The 21,692-nt window shown below is 35.9% G+C and overlaps 2 protein-coding genes across 12 annotated transcripts; one reads left to right on the top strand and one right to left on the bottom strand.

Moving 5' to 3' along the window:
* The first annotated feature begins 211 nt into the window (after positions 1 to 211).
* On the top strand, positions 212 to 7,136 carry LOC114935379 (uncharacterized). Of its 5 annotated transcripts, none has more exons than XM_029308214.2 (7): positions 212 to 297; positions 380 to 448; positions 544 to 586; positions 701 to 757; positions 848 to 1,180; positions 2,460 to 2,577; positions 4,540 to 7,136. In XM_029308214.2, the coding sequence occupies exons 5-7, from the start codon at positions 1,052 to 1,054 to the stop codon at positions 4,728 to 4,730; spliced, it is 438 nt and encodes a 145-aa protein (XP_029164047.1). In that variant the 5' UTR covers positions 212 to 297; positions 380 to 448; positions 544 to 586; positions 701 to 757; positions 848 to 1,051; the 3' UTR covers positions 4,731 to 7,136. The 5 variants fall into 5 exon arrangements, with proteins under 5 accessions (XP_029164047.1, XP_029164043.1, XP_029164044.1 ...); XM_029308210.2 differs by having other exon boundaries at positions 848 to 1,216; XM_029308211.2 differs by having other exon boundaries at positions 523 to 586; positions 848 to 1,216.
* On the bottom strand, positions 4,685 to 21,531 carry simj (transcriptional repressor p66-beta simjang). Of its 7 annotated transcripts, none has more exons than XM_029308215.2 (9): positions 20,795 to 21,531; positions 14,620 to 14,693; positions 13,931 to 14,220; positions 13,623 to 13,851; positions 13,248 to 13,533; positions 12,881 to 12,946; positions 11,862 to 12,292; positions 11,319 to 11,623; positions 4,685 to 10,436 (listed from the first exon to the last, which is right to left on the bottom strand). In XM_029308215.2, the coding sequence occupies exons 2-9, from the start codon at positions 14,658 to 14,660 to the stop codon at positions 10,171 to 10,173; spliced, it is 1,914 nt and encodes a 637-aa protein (XP_029164048.1). In that variant the 5' UTR covers positions 14,661 to 14,693; positions 20,795 to 21,531; the 3' UTR covers positions 4,685 to 10,170. The 7 variants fall into 7 exon arrangements, with proteins under 7 accessions (XP_029164048.1, XP_029164053.1, XP_029164052.1 ...); XM_029308220.2 differs by having other exon boundaries at positions 13,257 to 13,533; XM_029308219.2 differs by having other exon boundaries at positions 13,931 to 14,217; positions 20,795 to 21,530.
* Between the last annotated feature and the right edge of the window lie 161 nt (positions 21,532 to 21,692).

Here is a 21,692-nt window from a genome sequence, read left to right as displayed (position 1 = left end):
CCTAGTCAATAACAAATCGTGTGACATTTCATTTAGTTATATAACTATATTTCGTATAGTTTTATTTCTAGATAGACGATGCTCTACAACCAATCAGATTCGTCGACTGACAGGGAAAATCCACCAATCGCCTTCGATTACGTCACGCGGTTCGACCAATCAGAGAGAGAGAGGGAAATCTTGACTGATCCAAGGGAACTCATTCGATTTAAATTCTCTCCAAATAATCTCTCTTATCTCATCGAATTTTTCTTCTTCGGCGCTGCAAGAATTAAAGTTACGTAACAACTTTATCAGGTAATTATTATTTAGTTTTATGTCTACGCTTGTAATCTGTCTATGTCGAATTATGCCGAATAAATATAGTATTTATTTACAGAATGAGCAAATTTCGGAATTTTTGTACGCGAGACGAATTAAAGTTACATAACAGTAACTTCATTAGCAGGTAATCATTATTTATTTTCATGTTTACACTTGTAATAATATATCCATTTACGTCAAGTTATGCCAAATAAGTAGAGTATTTAAATATATTTACAGAATGAATTAAACTTTGGAATTTTTCCACGCGAGACGAATTAAGGTTATATAACAACTTTATCAGATAATCATTATATTTACATTTTTGCATAATTTATATTTTATCCATCTACGCCAAGTTATGTCAAATAAATAGAGTATACTTAAATATTTACAGAATGAATTAAACTTTTGCACGCGAGACGAATTAAAAATTACATAACAACTTCATCAGGTAATCATTATTTATATTTTTATGCCTACACTTGTAATTCATCTACTCCAAATTATCCCCGAATAAACAGAGTATTTATTATATTTACAGGATGAGTAAATTTTTGAATTTTTGCACGCGTGCGAGACGACGCTTCTCTACGTCGACGTGGGATATCCCCACCAGAGCGGGGCATCGGCGAGTACCACCGGCGACTGCGACTTCCAGCTGACCATCAGTCGTCATCAGTTTCGAATCGCGCGACGAGACGCTCCTCGTCGAGTTGGGTACTTGATTTTTCTCCTGTCTCGCAATATGTTCGGACGATGCGTGTTCGTCTTCTGGCTGCTGATTGTCCTGTCGTCACCCGGGATCCACTGTCGTGGTGATGGGAAGAACGTCACCGACGTCGCGGAGCGGACGGAGAACGCCCTGGCGAAGCTGGTGAAAATGTTCTCTAAACCGGGCGCGTTCAAGCAAGTAAGCTTGATGAAGAAGGATGTTGAAGCATATATGAAGTTCTTCGGAGGAATGGAACGGATTCTTATGAGACTTAATTATTATTTAGAAATTATATATCTCTTCGTCATATCTATAAATTAAAACTATATAATAATTCGAAAAAAGACGAAATATCATATATAGGATACTTTAGAATTCTCGCGGGGTTGACTCATATTTCAAGTTAGTTACACAAGATGAGAAATCGCAAATATACGTTATTTGTTATATTATTACGTAAAGTGGAAACAACTCTGCCGAAATGTAATATTGAAGTTTCGTTCGTGAATCAAATTTTTAATTTCGTACGAATTGCCTCGCACGTGATGCAATTCTTCACGCGAGAAATAGACCATGATCACGTATGGGAAAAGTTATCACATCGATGTCTTCTGTGCGTGCTGCGCATAATGATATGACAAATAAGAATCTCGTAACACACAAGCTAAACAAATTACATTTTAAGCATATAAATAATAGAGTCCTATAAGAATTGTCCTTCGATTAATTTTAAATCACAGATTTTAAATCGATTAATTTTTGTTTTAATCATTTATTGCAAAAATGCAATGAATTTTAAGTATGAAATATTAAAAAACATTTGTTTACTATTCATATATAATGCATATAAATAATTAAATCACATATATTTTTAAATATTAATTTTAAATGAACTTTGCTATAATTTTATGCTGTGATTTATTATAGAGACAATTTTATATTGATAAAAAAATAGAAGTGCATTTTATAAAAAATATGATATTCTCTCGTAAAAGATATAATTCTTTGAGAGATTTTTTGCACACATCATATTCCACTTTTAAAACACTAAAAGTTTGGAATTAAAAATTTTTTTTATACTTATACACAAATAGAATTAATATATAAAATTTAAAACTTTATCTTTATCAGAGTACAATACAATACTTATATATACAAATTTTTAATTCCAAAAACGCGATAAAAGATTTAAAAGACTAAAATTCCACAAAGGTATTCGTGAATCAATTAGCGTTTTGCCATCGGAATGAGAGAAATGAGAGTTTCGAAATAACGAGCAAGTGTTCGCGATGGAATTTCACGCTTAAACCTTTGATGACATAGAAAACGACATATGTAAACAGTAAGATGTAAGCAATAAACAAATCAACATTTTTTATTTGCTTATATCCTACCGTTTTTTTGTCATATAGAAATCTTAGATAATTAAAATGTTTTTCAGATCGACGCGATACTAGGCGAGAATACAATCGAGGCGTCGTACACGAGTTGTCCTATGGGTGACGAAGGCCTGGAGTGTCGTAGGGCCGAGGCTCGTCGATCGGTCGATTGTCCCAGAGGTAAAAGAAAAAAAGAATCTCCCTCAACGTCGAGATAGGTGCGAAACATTCCGACCGCATTCCGCGATTCGCACCGTTTCCAGCGAGCTTCCTCGCTATTACGAAAAATGTCGCTATTCGCTCCTCAACAATAGACATTCTGACCTTGACAATAGCCGCTCCCAGATGACTATATGGGCGGTATTAATTGCCTTGCTTCCCATTTCTGAAAAGAAAAAAAACAGCATGACAGAGCGCGTCAGCGGGAAAATTATTCATCTGCAAATCTATCTGGTTTAATTTCAAAAATGGAAAAATTTCATCGAGAGAAACAGAAGAGAGAAAATTTCAGCGGAACGGAAAGGATGATGATGAAAAATCTCCTGTTTTTTCATGTGCGATTCTAGTAATTGAGATGATTCGATATCGCAGAAAAGAGAGCGCGGATGTTTAAAGATCACGTATATATACGTTTGTATGTATACATCACATGTTGCACACCTTTCTCTACATAATGCGTTTAAATGAGGACGATTCAGCTCGCGCTGGAGCTCTCATTACACGCACGACATTACATATGTACGTGAAAAATAATGCTGCGGTACAAAATGTTTTTGCAGCAACAAATGCCGAGATATCTTACAAAGTGTGCTAGTCTAATTAGAAAGTGTAATTACCATAACCAGCCGATATCCGTTACAAACATTCGCTTTCGCGAATATAATACGTTGATTAGAGTAAATAATTACAGCAGTGATCCTAAAAAATTACATGGAGGAATATTTATTACTATATATGTATTAGTTTCGAAGATATCTCGATTGCGAGATGTTCCAAGTTTAAACCTAACGAGTTACATAATATCAGACTAATGATTAATTTATAACATTTTTACATATTTCTGATGCGATATCGAATTTATCTCGCGCGTCTTCTTCTCTTTTCACGTTTATTATTAAAGTTTCTTGAGAGAAAATGGCAAAAGATTCAAGTAGTGTATACCGGCTAAAATGTTTTGTATCAAAATTACCTAGTGTTTAAGTATAATCTTCAATTTTCTAATACTGTAATAAGAATGTACCAAATTTTACTTAATTCGCACAAACACGCGATTGAGAAATATCGCAAATGTTACATCAAATAGTCACAAAATATATGTCTTTGCTATTTTAGCTTCGGGCAAACGAAGATATAAAGTGATATTCGCAAGTGAGGAAAACTTTTTTTCTTCATATTTTCTGTATTTTTTATAATAATCCGCGCGAATGATTATTACGTCACTGCAAGACTTGCAGGTGTGCTTTGCGAAATATACAAAATATGAAATATATATACACACATATATAACCGATAGGAGAAAGTAATGCAGTGAGACGCAAAATGTTCATATATTGATTTCCAATTATAAATCCGGATACCAGAGATTTCAAATTTAAAGATTATTTTCTAAACATTAGGTAAAAATACAAATTTAGCAAGAATACATACACATATATTCTATATGTAAAACTTCTATAAAATAAACACATAATTATTAGATCTTTCAAGCAACCTCATAGATCAATTTTATTTATTTATAAGACTATTTATATGTAATTATATGTGTATGTATATATATATAAATTATAATTACTAAAAATATATTTATAATTAAAATATATAATAATTATTAATATTAATAAATTTATACAATTATAAAAGAAAGATAAAGGCCAACTTAAACGAGCTAAATCAGGATGTCAAACTAGAATTTATTATTGTGAAAAGAACTACATAAAACAAGTTATTATAATCGTATACGTTTCGACTGCACAGCAGTCTTTATCAATACATTAACTTTGCCTTTATCTTTCTTTTATTTTTATCAAAGTGATCTACACGAGCCCAAAATTACAATGTAAATTTCGTTTTATAATTATAATATAAATTATATATATATATAAGTATATTAAATTGCATTTCTTACGTGAATCTCTATTGCAGGAGATTGCTTCTGTTACGATTGCGCTGCCGCCGGTCCTGATTTATGGGCCTCCTGCTGTCGCGAAAGTTTGAGATGCTGCTCTCATCTCGCTGCAGCCTGCAGGACGTGCGATCATCCGACGCTTTATCCTTTTTGCGCGAAGCACTTCAAGAAATGCCTGACTCAGTACAACGAGAAGAGGCAGAATTAGCGATGTCATCTCGTGTCAAGATTCCCTGGCGATGTCTCAACTGTGATAGTTGTTGGGTTTACCGGTTTTTGACCATTACACCGATGATCTTACAATACAAAAACACCCCTTCTCGCGGTCAGCAAATTTGTCAAAGTTCGATCGTAATGAACCCAATATTAAAGGACGTTTATTAGCTCGTTGGTATCGCGCAACCAGTTTTTTAACGTCGTACTTCTAAATCTAGCATTTATCTTCAAAGTCGTTAGATTAGTTCCATCTCTTTGAGCGCGATTTTGTGTGCAAAATCGGGGGGTTTCGATCTCCGCAAATCGATTTTTTATCTGAAATCGCATATTAAAATGATAAAATTACAGACAGACATATGTATATTGTATTACTCGTGGAATGATATTACTTACATAATGATACACGCAGTAAAATTCTTACTTAGAAAAGTATATAAACTATTTCAGTTCTCTAAAAATATTATACATGAACCAATGTGCTTGTTACAAAATTGAGTTTGTAAAATGCCGTTTATATTATTTCAAAGTGCAAATTATTCCATCCCGCAAGATGCATCTTAAAATCAAAATAATCGATGAAATATTATCTCTTATGGATATTTACAAAAATACTTGTTTCGGTATATAATTTTTTTTCTTTTTTGTAAATATCCACACCGAGATGTATAGAGATCCATAGGGTAAACTTATTATACGCATCTGTATATTTATAAATTTATGTGTAAATACACGAGCGCGCGCGTGCGTATATCAGCAGCATTTTACCTTTTTGATTTTCTTGGCAAGACATAAAAATAATTCAAGAATAATCATAACGAAACACACAGAATCCTGGACTCTTCGATAAACATTAATTGCCAATACTATTAACAAAAATTTCGCAAATATATTAATCCAGATAGCAAACGTACGTCATTTTAATGTTGAATGACATTATGTCAGTTTGCTACTTGGCAGAAAGAAAAAGAAAGATAAATAAACCGAAAATACTATAAAAAGATAAATATAGACATCACCCTTTAATACAATCATTGGTAAGCTTTATTCGTATAGTTTCCAGAGAGAGAGTATTCGGTAATCCGTTATTTATCCACTAATTCTATAAATCGTGAGGACACAGCTTCTCGTTTGGACAGACGTTCCAAGATCTCGGTGTACAAATTTCGCAACAATTTTTCTTTGACAAAATAAAAAAAGGTGTGCGTATATATTAACACGCAGTCTTTGACATTTCGATCTAATGTCAGTAGTAAACGTAAAATGTTCCCGTGTCCCCGTAAAAACGTGCAGCCAAAGACTTTACTCCTCTATTTTGTATTTTCATCTTGCAAAACACTTCAAAGAATTCTGCTAAGTATTTGCAGTCCCTCGTTTCCGTCGTGTAGCGAAAGGTTTTTATTTTTTTATTTTTTTTGTAGGATATAAAATTCTCTCGCACTCTTGAAAAGTGTTTTAATTGCTAACAGCACCACACAGAGGTCAAAGATAAGACTAGAAAAAAAGAATAGAAGGAAACGATATTTTTTTTTTTTACATTAATGAAACGAGACGCGATCTCCGATTACCGAATAAGATGATGATTTGATGACGATATGATTTTCTGTTTTCCATCGAAACAGCGTAATTTCAAGAGTCACACATCAGGCACATCTTCGCGTCGTTAGAGAGAATTTTATAGAAAGCTTACGATTTCCGTTTAATATAAATATATCGGGGAACAGATTCAAATTCAAGTTTTCCGCACAATATATATATATCTCTATCGAGTTTTTCGTATTTCATTTCCTTAAGATATATCGCAAGCAAACCGCGGAATTGAAGAGCTTATTTTCAAACCGTCTTAAGAAAGAACCTTACAGAAAATTTCACAAAACTTAACATTAAGTTCTCTTAATTTAAAAATGGATATTTTCTCAAAATAGTCATTTTTACAACATTCGTAAATTTTAAATATCAAATTACGATTTGACAATGATTTTTGCGCCAAATTTGTAACGCTCATATATTAATTATATTTCAAATTTTAAAACGCACAACTATATATGTATATTATATGTTTAATAAATAGGAGAAATAAAAGCAATATATTTGAGCAGAATGTATTTGCGAATAATGAATACCGATTTCACATGTGTACTTGTAAATGTATATTTTACATATGTACGGTAACATTTGTAAAGACATACTTTCACAAAAAATGCATATAACATATATATATAAATATATGTATATTTTATATTTTTATACATTCGCCATATTTAATTGTCGTTATTTATTATTCGCGAGAATACACATCTTGTCCAATATTGGTCAAGTTAAAAACATGTTAAAATCTGGCCGGATTTTGTTGGATTGCAAGTCATTAAAAAAAAAAAAAAAAAAAAAAAAAAACAAAGAATCGACACAGCGATTAGAATTAAACACCGCACATATAAACATATATTTTTAAAAATACAAACAGAATTAGTGCATAAAATAAAATTGTGAAAATTTCTTTTGCTTTATTTGTTTGTATAACTTGGAGAATACTTCCCCCTCCTATAAATAGAATTTAATATATTTATATATTTAATTAATTAATATTATATATAATTTTTTTACTTATTTCTAAAATTTTTTTTTAAATTTTCAACCTTTTCTTCTTCGCTTAAGACGGCTTTTAAATAAATTGTTCAATTGTTCAAAATTATACAAAATATTGCTCGAGGGAGGTACATTCAAGCTTCCCTCTTCTTTCACTCTTGTGTCATATTTTCCTATTTCGCTTCCGGATTTCACCTTAGTATAACGACGACAACGACGACGACGGTAGTGCCCCGATGACGATACATAATTAGTTTGACGACATATTATTACGTTTTCTCTTACACAAAAAACACAGATCTTGATCTATTATGCGATCGTAGACTTATTATGGTGTACATGTATATCAAGTACGAGTTCAAAATCTATCACGTTAGTACAAAGAGAGATGATTATGCGCTATTTTAGTTTATTAAGTTGTGTATCATATACCAAGAAATATCAAGACTATAGTACTATATATTTAATTGATTCGGAAGTGTGTATGACCAAGATCGGAGTTAGTTCGGAATCAATGAGAAATCAGACTATTAGTGGAAGGGAAGGGGAAAGGAGAGGAGACTCTGGTAATTCATTGTTATTACTGGGACAAGAGTGTGTATGTGTGTGTGTGTATATGTATGTGCCGGATATACTTTTTAACTCGTTTCAAGTGCAGACTTGAGTAATAGGACGTCGTAAAAATCCGGCGGTCGCCGTGTTGTAACAATTCGCAAAAAAAAATTTCGTTTAAATCTCTCCTCTAATAGTCCTCCTAAAATGTCTTTCTTTTTAAATACTTTTACACCGAATGTGTGACATGAAATCAATCGCTCGCCGCTCAACTCGAGAATCCCGATCATCCTTATATTTATAATTCTATTAGTCCGAGTCAAATTACGTCTCACGCAAACGGGCCTAACTTTTTTTAACATTCGATTTTAACGTCCGTGGAAAAAGAAAAATTGTATTTGTGCGAATAACACACTCTCCGTGTCATTCTCCGTTACAAATTTGCTGATGCATATTCTGTATCGAGAGATATACATATATATATATATGTATGTATATATATACATACATACATATATATATATATATATATATATATATATAAAGAGAGAGAGAGAGAAGAAAAAAAATTGCTATACATTTTTCACATATGCCGGCTTTTGCTCACACGCGCTTTCTTATAAACGTTCATTTTTTTGTCTTTTTCTCGTGTATAGCTACAGCCTTATTTTTTGCGTTAAACTCGCCTTAAAAATACAGTTCGAAGAAAATGAGATATACACATAATACAGGTACTGCCGGTGGTTCGCAAAAAATTTCTCGTTGATACCAGCGGCAAAGATCGTCTTAACTATCTAAGCGGGCCTAAATAGATCCTTTCCATCAGAGTTTACCGTTATTTCACGTTACACTCCCCTCCGCAATTATCCCTATTTATTGTAAACCATCCGATTCGTTTTATCGCTTATTATCGATTTATTTAGTGCCTTGCAAGTGTCTATTTGGTTCTTTATACTGTTATATAACAGAGAGCTGTATCTAACTTATAACGCTACGCGAGCGAACGAACACTTTACAACTTTCCATATATCACTTATTTTATATAAATAAACGATGGAATAAGGACGAAAAACAAGAGAGATGTAGTAGTTCAAAATGCACAAGTAGAAAATATTTACTTTACTAACATCTCTGCGTTTTTGTAAATTAACATAGAAGAACGCGGGTAGAAGAATGAAAGTGGTGCAATATGGTCGAGCGCAAGCGAGAAATGGCGTTCGCCAAACGCCTAGTCAGATAAATTCGTGTCGTTTATAATTCAAGCAATCGCTATAATTCAATATTATAATATGCATCAAAATCAATCATATTTCTCTGTTGTTCAAATGAACAACGTTATTTAGGCTCCTGGGTCCTCGCCGTAGCTGTGTTAGATTGTGATATAAGAAAGATGTACATTGTAAATTTTTACGAGTCACTTTTAGATGAAAAGATATTTTGATGAAACACAACTTTAGATTAAAAACACATTTTTAAAATACTCCGAAAACTGTTTCTTTTTCCCTTGACAGTCAATCAACAACTATAAAATAATTGAAACATCAGACTTTGTTATGTGGAATATAACTATGCGCATGTGCAAGACTATATGCGAATCAGACCTCATATCACAGTCAGTTTACAGTTGTTAGTTGATTATAAAGAGAAAAGAATAGTTTTCGGAATATTTTTAAAAGTGTACTAAAGCCATCTAAAGTTGTGTTTCATCAAAATATATTTTTATCTAAAAAGTAGCACGCAAAAATTAATATTAGCATGTATTTTCTCGCTTCTGACGTCACAATTTAACATGCACTAAAGAGCCTTAAACAAAAATTAATCATATATATCATATGTCTCGCGTGCAAGGAAAGATCAAAAAGGAGAAAGTGAAACGGCTTCCAATCGTGGAAAGTTCTAGTGTTGATCTGCACTAAATAACGATCGAGTCTCGCCAACGATTCCAAATTCGCACGTACATTACACATGTAGTGTTTCGGTAATAAAACCTTGACCCTTAAGAAAGAATAACAATAAACTTACACGTCAATTGACAATATTCACAATGGTTATTATTCTTTATACAATACTAACGAAATGTCTCTCGTATCTTGCTTGCCTGTATCAAGTTGAGCTTCCTTAACCGAGACATTAATCGCTGCGATCGGTACACAGCATAACCGTTCCAGAAGCGCCGCACACTTTTTTTTACCGGATCTCTCTCAGCTACCACTTTAAATTCTTTTCATTACACGCACGTCTAGTAACGTCTGATTTTTTTAATTTTATCGTTTGTATCATCCCTTAGATGCGTCCGGTTACGTTTTCCAGTTGTGCGGATGAGCCCGCGGCGGTGCCTGATTGCCTTGTGCTTGGGATGCTTGCGACGGAATCATATCGAGCAGATATTGACGTTGGAGATCCGCCGCCTGTCGTTGTAACTCTACGAGACCTTTGCCACCGGCAGCCTGCGCCATCGCTAATTGATACGGATATAAAGCGGCAATGGAGGTAAAATGCGGCATCATGTGAGCGGGAAGCGGTTGATGCGGCGATATAGCTGGCACCGGATTCTTCGTCAATTCTGTAACATTAAGCAATTGCTGCGTGAGAAGGATCGAATCTTCTCGCGGATTGTGATAATAACAGAGTATCTACTCAAATTTTCAATTCCCTGATTTTTTAAATTCCAAGTAAATTATAAGTTTGTAAATGTAGGTTTTTAATACAAGTTCCTTTATGCGCTTATTAATGTTTTCTATATATACGATTGTAGTTATCAAGAATGCAGTTTTCTTAGCATTCAATATTGATTTATTAATTATAAAATTAATTTGGGCACTAATAAAGCATGATATATCGTCACATCTAGATGCTAACAATGTGTGCAAAAATATAAAATAAAAATACAAAAAATAATTTATGATAAACTTCTTAAGAAATGCTAATTTATTTAAATTAAGTATTTATTATCATTTATTCGTTTATTAAATTATTTAATTTATTTAATTATTTATTTATTAAATAAATAAAGATTAATTTTATTTAAATAGTATACCTGTTAAAAAACTGAACTATTTTCTATGAAACTTATACAAAATCTTGATACTAAAAATATATTGTTAATAAAAAAATCACATTAAATTTTAATAAAAACTTAAATAGTGCAAAGATACGTTAGACATATATTTCTTAAGCTACATGCTAAATAAGAATAAGATTATCAGAGGCAATTTTTAAAAAATTCCTTAAATACCAATTTCATAAGAATTTTCCCTGATTTTTCAAGATAAAACAAAATTCTCTGAGAATAACAAGATTTTCAAAGTTTTTCTCGAAAGTATACACTTTCAATATAAGACATTGTGCGGGAAAAAATTATATGCAAAATTATTTTATATCGCGTATAAAATTAGAAAAAAATAAAATTTTATAATTTTACTACAATTCTTTTTTGCTCTCCTACCTCTGAGCAATTGTTGTTGCAAGGCAGCCGCGGCAGCTGCATGATGCGGACTAAATTTCCCACTTTCAGCCAGTTTCACCAAGGGATGTTCTTGTAACTTTGGTGCTGGAGGTGTCGGCGTTAACGTGGGTGCCGGTGGTACCTGTGGCGGCGGTGCAGGCGGCGTGGCTACTCTTCTCGTAGGAGTAGCCGCCTTAGGAACTGGTTTCGGAGCCGGAGGATCTGGACTCGGACATGGCGCCTGCGCTAATCTTTGTTCTATTTCTTGCTCTTGTTGTAGCGCTTTGACGAAAGCAGTTTTTAATCTGTAAAATTATTATAAAAATCATTAGTATAAATAACAACATAATAGCGTCATTTTTTTATATTTCATTATTCTGCAAGACTGAAATTTTAGTTATCTATCTATGATTAAACAAAATGTTTGTGAATTTTTTACAAGCACACAATAATCGACAATTCATTTCGAAAGATAAATAACGAGAGAAGAAATAATATCAAAATAATAATTTATCAACTGTTACTATAAAAGAAAAAACATACCGATTAGTGTGCTCTGCTTTCAGTGCTTTCTTAACATTGGTGGTCACACAATGTTCACATATAACCCGCGGGTCGCGACCCGCTGACGGCCGTTGGAAGGTCGCATGTTGCCCCCTGGGACTATCCTTCTTACCACCGGGCATGGGTTTCTCCCATTTCCAGACTGGCGTGAAATCTGTTTTGCATTGCGAGCACTCAAACGGTTCGGGCGGTGGCGGTATGGCCGGTTCCCTTGTTATAAAATCGACCACGTGTTCCAAACCGACCAAGTATATGAATTCCGTATTGGAGGGATTTGGTACAAAGTGCATCTCCGGGGGCGGCGGTTTCGGCGGCGGTATTTGTAGCAATGTTTTCTCGAGCTGCTTTCTTAAGGCCATCTTGGCAGCTGCTTGACGTTGAGCAGGTGTCTCGTCCCGTGTTGTTCTCTCCTGGTTAACGAAAAATGCAGGATACATGTTATTTGATAAATGAACTTTTTTATCCAACACATATCCAACACAGCTAACCTCCTAATAACACAAAGATTAAACAAATGAAGAAAAAAATAAAATAAAAATATTTAATGCATTTCAATAATTTAAAAATTAAAAATTCTCTCTAATAATATTTCTCTGGTAATTTTTCAGTATCTATTTATGTATATTATTATAAGCATCTATATAGAATGTGTATATTTATATTATAAAATATTTGATAACTGCATGCGATTGCAATACAATTTTTCTTCTTTAATATACATAACAATTTTATATTGTAGATATATAAAGAAAATAGATACCATTATGTTAGTAAAGTTTTAGCTACATGATATTATGATAAAAATTATAGCTGTGATATTGCTTTCCTAAATATATTGTTTTCTTTGCTGTTAATGTAACTGTTAGGAACAAAAAGCACAAGCAGAAATAAAGCTTAATTAAAATGTCATAATGCATATAAATAATCATGAAAAAAAATTAATAGCTCTTAAAGAACAACACAGGTGGAAAGACACATTTATCGACGAATGAATATACCTGTTCCGAATTCACAGGTGTGCTTAAGGATGCGGTGGTTTTATTTTCTTGCGATCCAGCAAGCAGCTTTGTGTTTAAAAAACACAATAATGAATTATATATAATGTCGTTTAATTAGAGAAACTTATTTAACACTTTCACGGCCGATCAGAGCGTTCGCACAACGATCGCTCTTCTCTCAATGATCACCAGTGATGTATTAGCGGTGAAAGTGTTAGTGAGATGTTTTACTTAAACTAAAACTATACTTTCGATAAAAGATCAAATTCAACGACTTTTAACTTGTTTTCTCGCCTTGTATAAATTAAAGTTACAATTATATATACAACTTGTAAGAAAAATGAGTAAAAAATGTGATTTGTTATACCTTACTTACTTGATGCGCAGGGGCAGGTGTTGGATCTTTTGTGGACCTCTCTGTTCTATCTGTTGGTGCATGATAACTTGACACAGTCGCAGCCGCTACACTAGGTGGTCTCCCTCTAGGATGAGGAGGTTGCGGTATCACCATATTCGGAGGCATCCCTGTACTAGGAATGGTATTTCGACCAGCCGTAGGAGGAAGTACCATGCCAGGTGGTGGAGCGTGTAAACTGCTACTTCTGCTTGGTGCGGGTTGGCCTCTGAGCAAGGGTGGTGGAGCTTTCCCAGCTCTACGATACAAAAACAAGGCATTAACATTTATGTGTTGACAATATGGAAGAACTACATTTAGGAAAATGATATTATGACAAAGTTTTACCTGTGGGGCACTTGCTGCACCGTCACTGGTGGTGGTAATTTGCTGGGAATCTTTGGCACTGTCGCAATATTCTCCTTAAGCTGTTGCTGGGATTGACGTAATTTCTTTAGAAGTACCAGTTTCATCTCTTCTGATTTGAGTTCCTCCTTGTACTTCCTCAGCACCCTTTCACGTTCAGCCAGCTCATCGGTTGACAATTCCTTGATCGGTAATAATGGAGGCATCTCACCTGTTTATATAATTCAAGATTAAAAATAATAATGTAATTAAGATAACTTTTTACGACTAAAATAGGATTCGAGAACAACCTTCATCACTATCCGATGCATTTCCATTTAAATATCCATTTATTCTAGGTTCATCAGGACTCTCAGCATAACTTCTCTCAATCCTAGGTCTAAGATTACGACGTGGCTTGCGTTCGTCCCCATGCGATCGTTTAGGAGCCAAAATACCTCGTGTCGCATTTTGTATATTACGAGTCTCTAGCATATCATTCTCCGAAGGACTAAGAGCAGTGTGAAGATGAATCCCCAGGTCTAACGGGATATCTCCAGAATTTACCGAAAGGGACGGGGAATTGCGTCTGCCACTGCTGCTGAAAAACATACAAAGGTAGAAGAAATTAATACTTAAATTCGCATATGTCAAGTTACAGAGTAACAACAATTTATTATTTCTTCGTCCATGGCAAACGGCGATAACAACCCGATAAGAAACTCATTTGGATAAAAGTAGTATTATCATTAATTACCATTGTATATTGTTCTATTTCGAGCTCTAAAAAAAATTATACGATTTCAACGGAGTGAGATCACAAAATACAATAATAGTACGCAATATTTGTACATGTATACATACATACATACATACATACATATATATATATATATTTTTTTTTTCCATTAAAATTAAAATCGTTAAAGATCAGAGAAACAATTATGACAAATAAATCTTGAAGATGAATGAATTAATTAATTAATATATATGACTTTACCTGATGCTCAGGTCCACCACCGAATCTCCGTCCACATCCATGGCCTCTGTCCGTTCTCCCGTTCGGGGGTCACTCTGGAATTTTACGAGGCACGCGTTAAAGTCGGCAAGAAGACACAATCATCCACATCCGCGTGTACACATATATAAATCCTTGGTGCCGCCTCTCGAAGTCGCCGATCACTCGATCAACATACTAATAACTCGTCCACTCGCGTTTCGGCCGATGACGAGTCGTCGTTGAAACGCACCAGTTAGCGTTACACGTCGAGAAAGAGAGAGAAGGAAGGAAAGAAAGAGAGAGAGAGAGAGACAGAGAATCCACCGAAAAATTCGCGCTTCTCTCGCACACGCGCCCGCCGCTCGTCCTCCTCCCCCCAGGAGGCGGCCTCCTCGGAGAAGGTCGGCGACGAGGAAGAGGATCGCGACTTCTCAGAGTCGCGGCGACCCGGAGGAATCCCGTGCAGGAGACGCGATACCCGAGGAACGCATCCGTGACGGGGAGACGACGCCACTAGCGTGAGAGACGCGAGGAAGAAGAGGTGGGGGGAGGAGGACGACGGGGAGGGGAGGGGGAGAGAAGGGCGGACGATCGCCAATATCTGCGGAAGTAACTGTCCTAACCTAACTTCTGAATTTTCCGGAACGACGACGACCGGACGGCGTCGTCGTCCACCAGGACACGCGACTCCTCGGAGAAGACGTTCCACCTTTCCCTACTCGCTACCGAACGTACCGGCGACAGTTATTATCGCGATCCTATAGATTCTCCCCTCGACGCTCCTCTTCACCTCCTGCCCTGTTGGAAGAATGAAATTTCGATCGCCTCGGAAGCGGCGTCGCCGACACAATGGGAGACTACTAGAGTAAGCCGTAGCGGTACTACGAGAGAGACCCGTGTAGGTAGAGAGAGAGTAGGAAGGTGGGGGAAATACGGTACGGAAAGAGAGATGGAGAGAGAGAGAGAGAGGAATGGTCGCACATTAATTATTTCTCCTCTCGCCCCTCCGGCTCACCCACACGAACTAGAGAAAACCAATTTCTCTCTCTTTCTCTCCTTCGCGATCTTTTTTTCTCCCTCCAGGTTTATCGCCCAGCATCACTCGTTCTATCTTTCTCTCTATATATATATAAATTTTATATTTATTCCTTTTTTTTAGTTAATAAAGCACACACCATCCATGTCCGAAAGACATTCTGAGGATATCCACAGGATATCCAGAGAACATTCGAACATCACTAGGATGTTCTCCGAATGTCTTCGGGATATGTGGTGCTGTTAGGGTATATATTTTTATGTACTGTATATTTTACTCGTTACCCTAATAGCACAGCAAATCCGAGACATTCTGAGGATATCCAGAGGACATTCGAACATTCTTAGGATGTTCTTCGAATGCCTTCGGGATATGTGCTGTTTTAGGGTATACATTTTTGTGTACTGTATATTAATTTTACCCGTTACTTTAACAGCACACCATATCCGAAAGACATCCTGAGGATATCCAGAGGATATTCGAGCATCCTCAGGATGTTCTCCGAATGCCTTCGGGATGTGTTGTTTTAAGGTATACATTGTTGTGTACTGTATATTTTACCCGTTACCCTAACGGATCACCATATCCGAAAGACATCCTGAGGATATCCAGAGGATATTCGAGCATCCTCAGGATGTTCTCCGAATGCCTTCGGGATATGTGTTGTTTTAGGGTATACATTTTTGTGTACTGTATATTTTACCCGTTACCCTAACGGATCACCATATCCGAAAGACATCCTGAGGATATCCAGAGGATATTCGAGCATCCTCAGGATGTTCTCCGAATGCCTTCGGGATGTGTTGTTTTAAGGTATACATTTTTGTGTACTGTATATTTTACCCGTTACCCTAACGGCACACCATATCCGAAAGACATCCTGAGGATATCCAGAGGATATTCGAGCATCCTCAGGATGTTCTCGAATGCCTTCGGGATATGTGCTGTTTTAAGGTATACATTTTTGTGTACTGTATATTAATTTACCCGTTACCCTAACGGCACACCATATCCGAAAGACATCCTGAGGATATCCAGAGGACATTCGAGCATCCTCAGGATGTTCTCGAATGCCTTCGGGATATGTGTTGTTTTAGGGTATACATTTTTGTGTACTGTATATTTGACCCGTTACCCTAACAGCACATCCGAAAGCCATCCTGAGGATATCCAGGAGGATATCCGAGAACATTCGAACATCCTTCGTGATATATCTACTGTTAGGATATATATATATATATATATTTTTTTTATGTACCTCCTGTATAGTTTTGTAATTGTCATGTATTTTGCTCTTGATTTGAGCGCTCGAGGGGATTTATCCCAGAACGAAGCTATCTATATATCTCTCTCTCTCTCTCTCTCGGTGCCTTGCGGATTTTCCCGAATTTCGTGTCCGTACGTGTTTTCCCTTCTCCCTCCCGGGCGCCCTCCCGGTCTCGCTTGCGCGCCCTTATGCCCTACGGGAAATCGATTTTTCGACGCCGCGCCGGGGTCCCCACTGCCCTGCCGGCTGCGCCGCCGCCGTTTGCCGGTTCTACGGAGGGCTCGCGACATTTTTTTCGGCGACCGCGTTTCTCGCGCGCGCATCTCGCGCGCGCGAACGATGATTGCCATTGTATCTGGGGAAAGGGGAGGGATGGAGGCTTTAATTGGATATGTCGCGCGAAAGAAACTTGGTGTTTTTATCGCGACTCTTTTCCTTTGAGAGAGACCAGCACGTGGATTCTCTGTCTTACATAAACCGATTAAAGGAGTTAAGCGACTTGCACACTTGACAGCTTTCATTTCATTTTAATTCCTTATTTCAGATCGCTTTCTTAGATTTCGATTAATTCTGTGGGATAGTGAAGCAATGAAAGGATGTAAAATATAATTGGAATAAGTATTCATCTTGTTTTACGAGTTGATTAACTATTTAATATATTTTGGCGGAAGTAATTAACTTGTCGTTAATAAAATAAGTTGGAAGCATCTTATATATCGTAACGTAATAAAACATTCTTATTTTCGTGTATGTTAAAATATGGCCCAATTCTGCTAGGGGTCAGTGTCAATATGGCGATCTTTAAGGAGACAAGAATTTTTGACCTGTGCAAATGTGAATGGAGGACCTTTGAGTCTCCTTTTCCGGATCTACCAATTTGACATGCTAACAGTTTGTATATCCTGAGAGAGAGAGAAGCTTCATTTCTTAAGGGTATAAGAATTTTAGATACTATGCAATGTGAATGGACCTTTGAGTCTCCTTTTCCGGATCTACCAATTTGGCATGCTAACAATTTGTATATCCTGAGAGAGAGAAGCTTAATTTCTTAAGGATATAAAAAATTTAGATACTATACAATGTGAATAAACCTTTAAGTCTCCTTTTCTGGATCTAGCAGCCTACATACTGACAGTTTGTATATTCTGAGAGAGAAAGAGAGCTTCATTTCTTTAAGCTTCGTTACTTTAAGATACAAAAATTGTTTACACTACGCAATATGTACAGACCTTTAAGTCTGCTTTCCTGAATTTAACAGCCGATATGCTGACAGTTTGTATATCCCGAGAAAGAGAAATAAAGCTACATTTTTTCAAGAAGGGTACAAGAATTTTGGACACTAATGTGTAAAAACCTTTAAGTATATCCTGAAAGAGAGAGAGAGAAAGAGAGAGAGCCTCTAAACTTTCTAAACACGCGCGAGAGAATGCGACTTCTCGGTCGTGAAGAAAAGGATCATTATGTCATTTCGCGCGCATAAACAAACCTCCCGCTCCGCGAGTTTCTCGAGCGATAATATATCGATATGTAAGTAGACGCCGCGGATCGACGGACGCGGATCGATCGGATTCTAAATTTAGAGGCAATGGCCGTTCTCGGAAAAGGAGCCGCGTGTCGTCGAAAATCTAGGCCCAGATTTTGACGATGACTACTACTACTACATGCGTGCGCATGCGTGCTCGAAAGATCGTCGTGTGGTTATTCCGCATGCACGTGACAAGGAGAAAAGGTTTCCGGTTTCTCTCCCGAGGTGCACCTTACGCTCGACCGCGCGTTCGATTTTTATCGGAAGGCGGCTTTTTTACGGCTTATCGAGTCGGAAAACGACTCTGTGCGTTCGCCCACTTCCCTATATCGCGTGCAATTTTTTCCGACTTTCGCAATCGGACACGAAACTACTTTCGGCATAGCATCTGTAATTATATATTAAGGACTGACAAAGATTTTTTATACACGTTTCCTAATATCTTTAAATATGTCACTCATTTCATGAAATAAATAAGATAATAAGTATATATGTATTATATTGTTTTTTAATAAAAAGATTTTATAAAACAATATTTAATAAAAAATTATACTTTCGACATACCATCTGTAATTATATATTATATTATCGAGGACTCAGATTTTATACACATTTCCTATATAATATTTTTAATATCTTAAATATATCACTCGTTTAACAAAATACATGAGATATAAGTGACAATAGTATACGTGATTTTACTGTATATGTAGATCAGTATGTCAAATTGTTATTTGTATTATATTTTTTAATAAAAAGATTAATTATAAAATAATATTTAATAAGAAACTGCTTTCAGGATATCTGTAATTATATGTATATATCATCAAGGACCGATATTCTACACACATTAATTTCTTTACATATATCACTCGTTTACTAAAATATATAAAATAATTGACAATAGTATACGTGATTTTATTATGCATATGTAGATCAGTATGTCAAATGTCATTTGTATATTTTTTTAATAAAAAGATTAATTATAAAATAATATTTAATATAAACGTTAATTATATAAAATATTTTTTTTCATAAAAATGTTAATTACAAAATATATTTTTTCAGATAAAAACGTCACTAAAATAAAATAATATATTTTTTAGCTCTTAAAATATATAAATTATAAATATATAGAATATATACAGAATGTATCTAACAATAAATAAAACAGATTTTAGGAGATGATTCTTTGTCGAAAGTTTTATATATATACTTTTATATTCCTCCTTGAGGAGTTAACACTTTTCTGAAGAGGGTAGTAAAGATTAAGTTTTTATTTTTTTCCTCAAATTTCAGACAAATTAAAAAAATAAAACTTGATGGATATTTTTCACTAATAAAAAGAATATTAATTGTTAAGAAAAATGAAAAACTTAATTTTTCCGCACTTATTTAAATATACCTTGTATTATTATTGAGGAGACTGAGATTTTATATACATTTCCTAATATCTTCAAATATATCACGCGTTTAAGAAAACAAATAAGATAATAATTGACAGTATTCGTGATTTTATTGCAACATGTAGATCAGTATGTCAAACTGTTATGTGTATTATATTTCTTTAATAAAATAAATTGTATTTTTTTATATAAAAAGAATAATTATAAAATAATATTTATAAAAACGCTAATTATATATAATATATTTTTTCAAAAAAATGTTAAATATATAATACAAAAAATATAATATATATTATATATGTCAATTTATAATGTTATAAAATATTCTTTTAATTAAAAACGTCAGTTATATAATATATTTTTTAGTTATTAAAGTATATAAATATATACAAAATAGACATAAATATATAGAATATAGTATATAAATATATAAAGCGCGAATGAGAATATTTTATAATACCAATTATATTGTATTTCTATTCCTCCTTCGAACAAATAAATTAAACAAACAATTTAAATTTCATATGGATGTCAGATCAAGTAATCCTTACATATACTAAACAATATTTCTCAAATACTCAGAAAACATTACAAACTCATTAGAGTAGCTATACACAGTCACCAGTTAGTTACGTATATAACGTCATAATATTGATTGTAATATCAATACCAATATAATTTATTTATGCTATTCAAATCTATTCATTTCCTCTCTCGCGCGCCTAATTTTGTACTTCGCTCTAAAAAAATCCCTCCGAGGGAAAAGGATAAAGAGCCTGCGCGCAAAGACAAGAAGAACGCGAGAAAACTTCAGGGTCGTGAATTTTTTCCGAGCGCGACGGAGTATCTTGAACCTTCATCCTTTTCCCCCCGAACCCTCCCCCTCTCGCTACGCCCATGTAAGCGCATACATACCCTTCGCAAACATGCAGCATACATACCTACAAAGTCGAGCCTCGGGGTTGATCCGAATTCGCGTGGGTCGACGGGGCCGATGCTGCCGAATTTCGCCCCACGTCCTCCTTGGCGAAGGGCCGACGTCCTATCCCGCGACACATACACACGCGCAAAACTGTGGAACGAATATTTTTCATACGGACGCGGAGAGAAAGATAGAACGAGAACAAGGAGAGAAAGAGAGAGAGAGAGAGAACGAAATGCGCGCGCGCGCGCGCGTTGCCGGCGTTCGTCGCTTTTTTTTCTTCTTCCTTTCCCCTCCACTTCTTCTACGTCACTCGATTCCCGATGAAAAAAAAAAAAATGCGCGCACACTTCCGGTCACTCGGCGACGAAATAAAGCAACGCTCCCCGATGATGATGTTCGTCACGGACGCACACGCTTTCATTCACCTGACACGCGTATCATCCTGCACCCGCGGTCAGTGTACTCCTCGATCCTGGATCCGGCCGCCGTCGTCGTCGTCGTCGTCCACTTACTGTACACCCTCGGTGCGACGTACGAGCGGATTTACCGACTCGCGATCGCGCGTGACATTCCGGCACATGTTAAACTCTCCCCGTTATCGGGACGCACGCCACGCATGCACGCACGCACTTACGCGCACCGATGATCTTCCGCGAGATAGAAAGAGAGAAAGAGCCGAGGAGGAAGCCACGCGCTCGAGTAACGACGGCACGACCGGAGCGGAGCTTGCCGAATGACGGCTGACGGGCCGGAGAAGGGAGAAACACTGGCGCATGCGCAGTTGCGCGCGCGCGCCCGCAGACCGCGTCGCTCACCGCGCATGCGCCGTCTGCTTCGCCCGCCAATGGCGCGCGTGCGCCGCCTGCTCCCCCACCAATAGCGTGCGCGCGCCGACTGCTCTCCCACCAATAAGC

The sequence above is a fragment of the Nylanderia fulva genome, unplaced genomic scaffold (assembly GCF_048542155.1).
Source record: "Nylanderia fulva isolate GAGA-0341 unplaced genomic scaffold, ASM4854215v1 Scaffold12, whole genome shotgun sequence".
In the NCBI taxonomy this organism is placed as follows: Eukaryota; Metazoa; Arthropoda; class Insecta; order Hymenoptera; family Formicidae; genus Nylanderia; species Nylanderia fulva.
The sequence above is the reverse complement of the archived record's forward strand: the minus strand, read 5'-3'. Positions and strand labels throughout refer to the sequence as shown.

What these genes read in the sequence shown, in the direction of transcription:
- LOC114935379 (XM_029308213.2), top strand. Translation starts at nt 1,052, where the DNA reads ATGTTCGGACGATGCGTGTTCGTCTTCTGGCTGCTGATTGTCCTGTCG. An exon ending in AACCGGGCGCGTTCAAGCAA is followed by an intron (nt 1,217 to 2,459) that starts GTAAGCTTGATG and finishes AATGTTTTTCAG; the next exon opens with ATCGACGCGATACTAGGCGA. An exon ending in ATCGGTCGATTGTCCCAGAG is followed by an intron (nt 2,578 to 4,539) that starts GTAAAAGAAAAA and finishes TCTCTATTGCAG; the next exon opens with GAGATTGCTTCTGTTACGAT.
- simj (XM_029308215.2), bottom strand. Translation starts at nt 14,660, where the DNA reads ATGGATGTGGACGGAGATTCGGTGGTGGACCTGAGCATCAG. An exon ending in GTGCAGCAAGTGCCCCACAG is followed by an intron (nt 13,534 to 13,622) that starts GTAAAACTTTGT and finishes TTTGTATCGTAG; the next exon opens with AGCTGGGAAAGCTCCACCAC. An exon ending in AAAGCAGAGCACACTAATCG is followed by an intron (nt 11,624 to 11,861) that starts GTATGTTTTTTC and finishes ATAATTTTACAG; the next exon opens with ATTAAAAACTGCTTTCGTCA.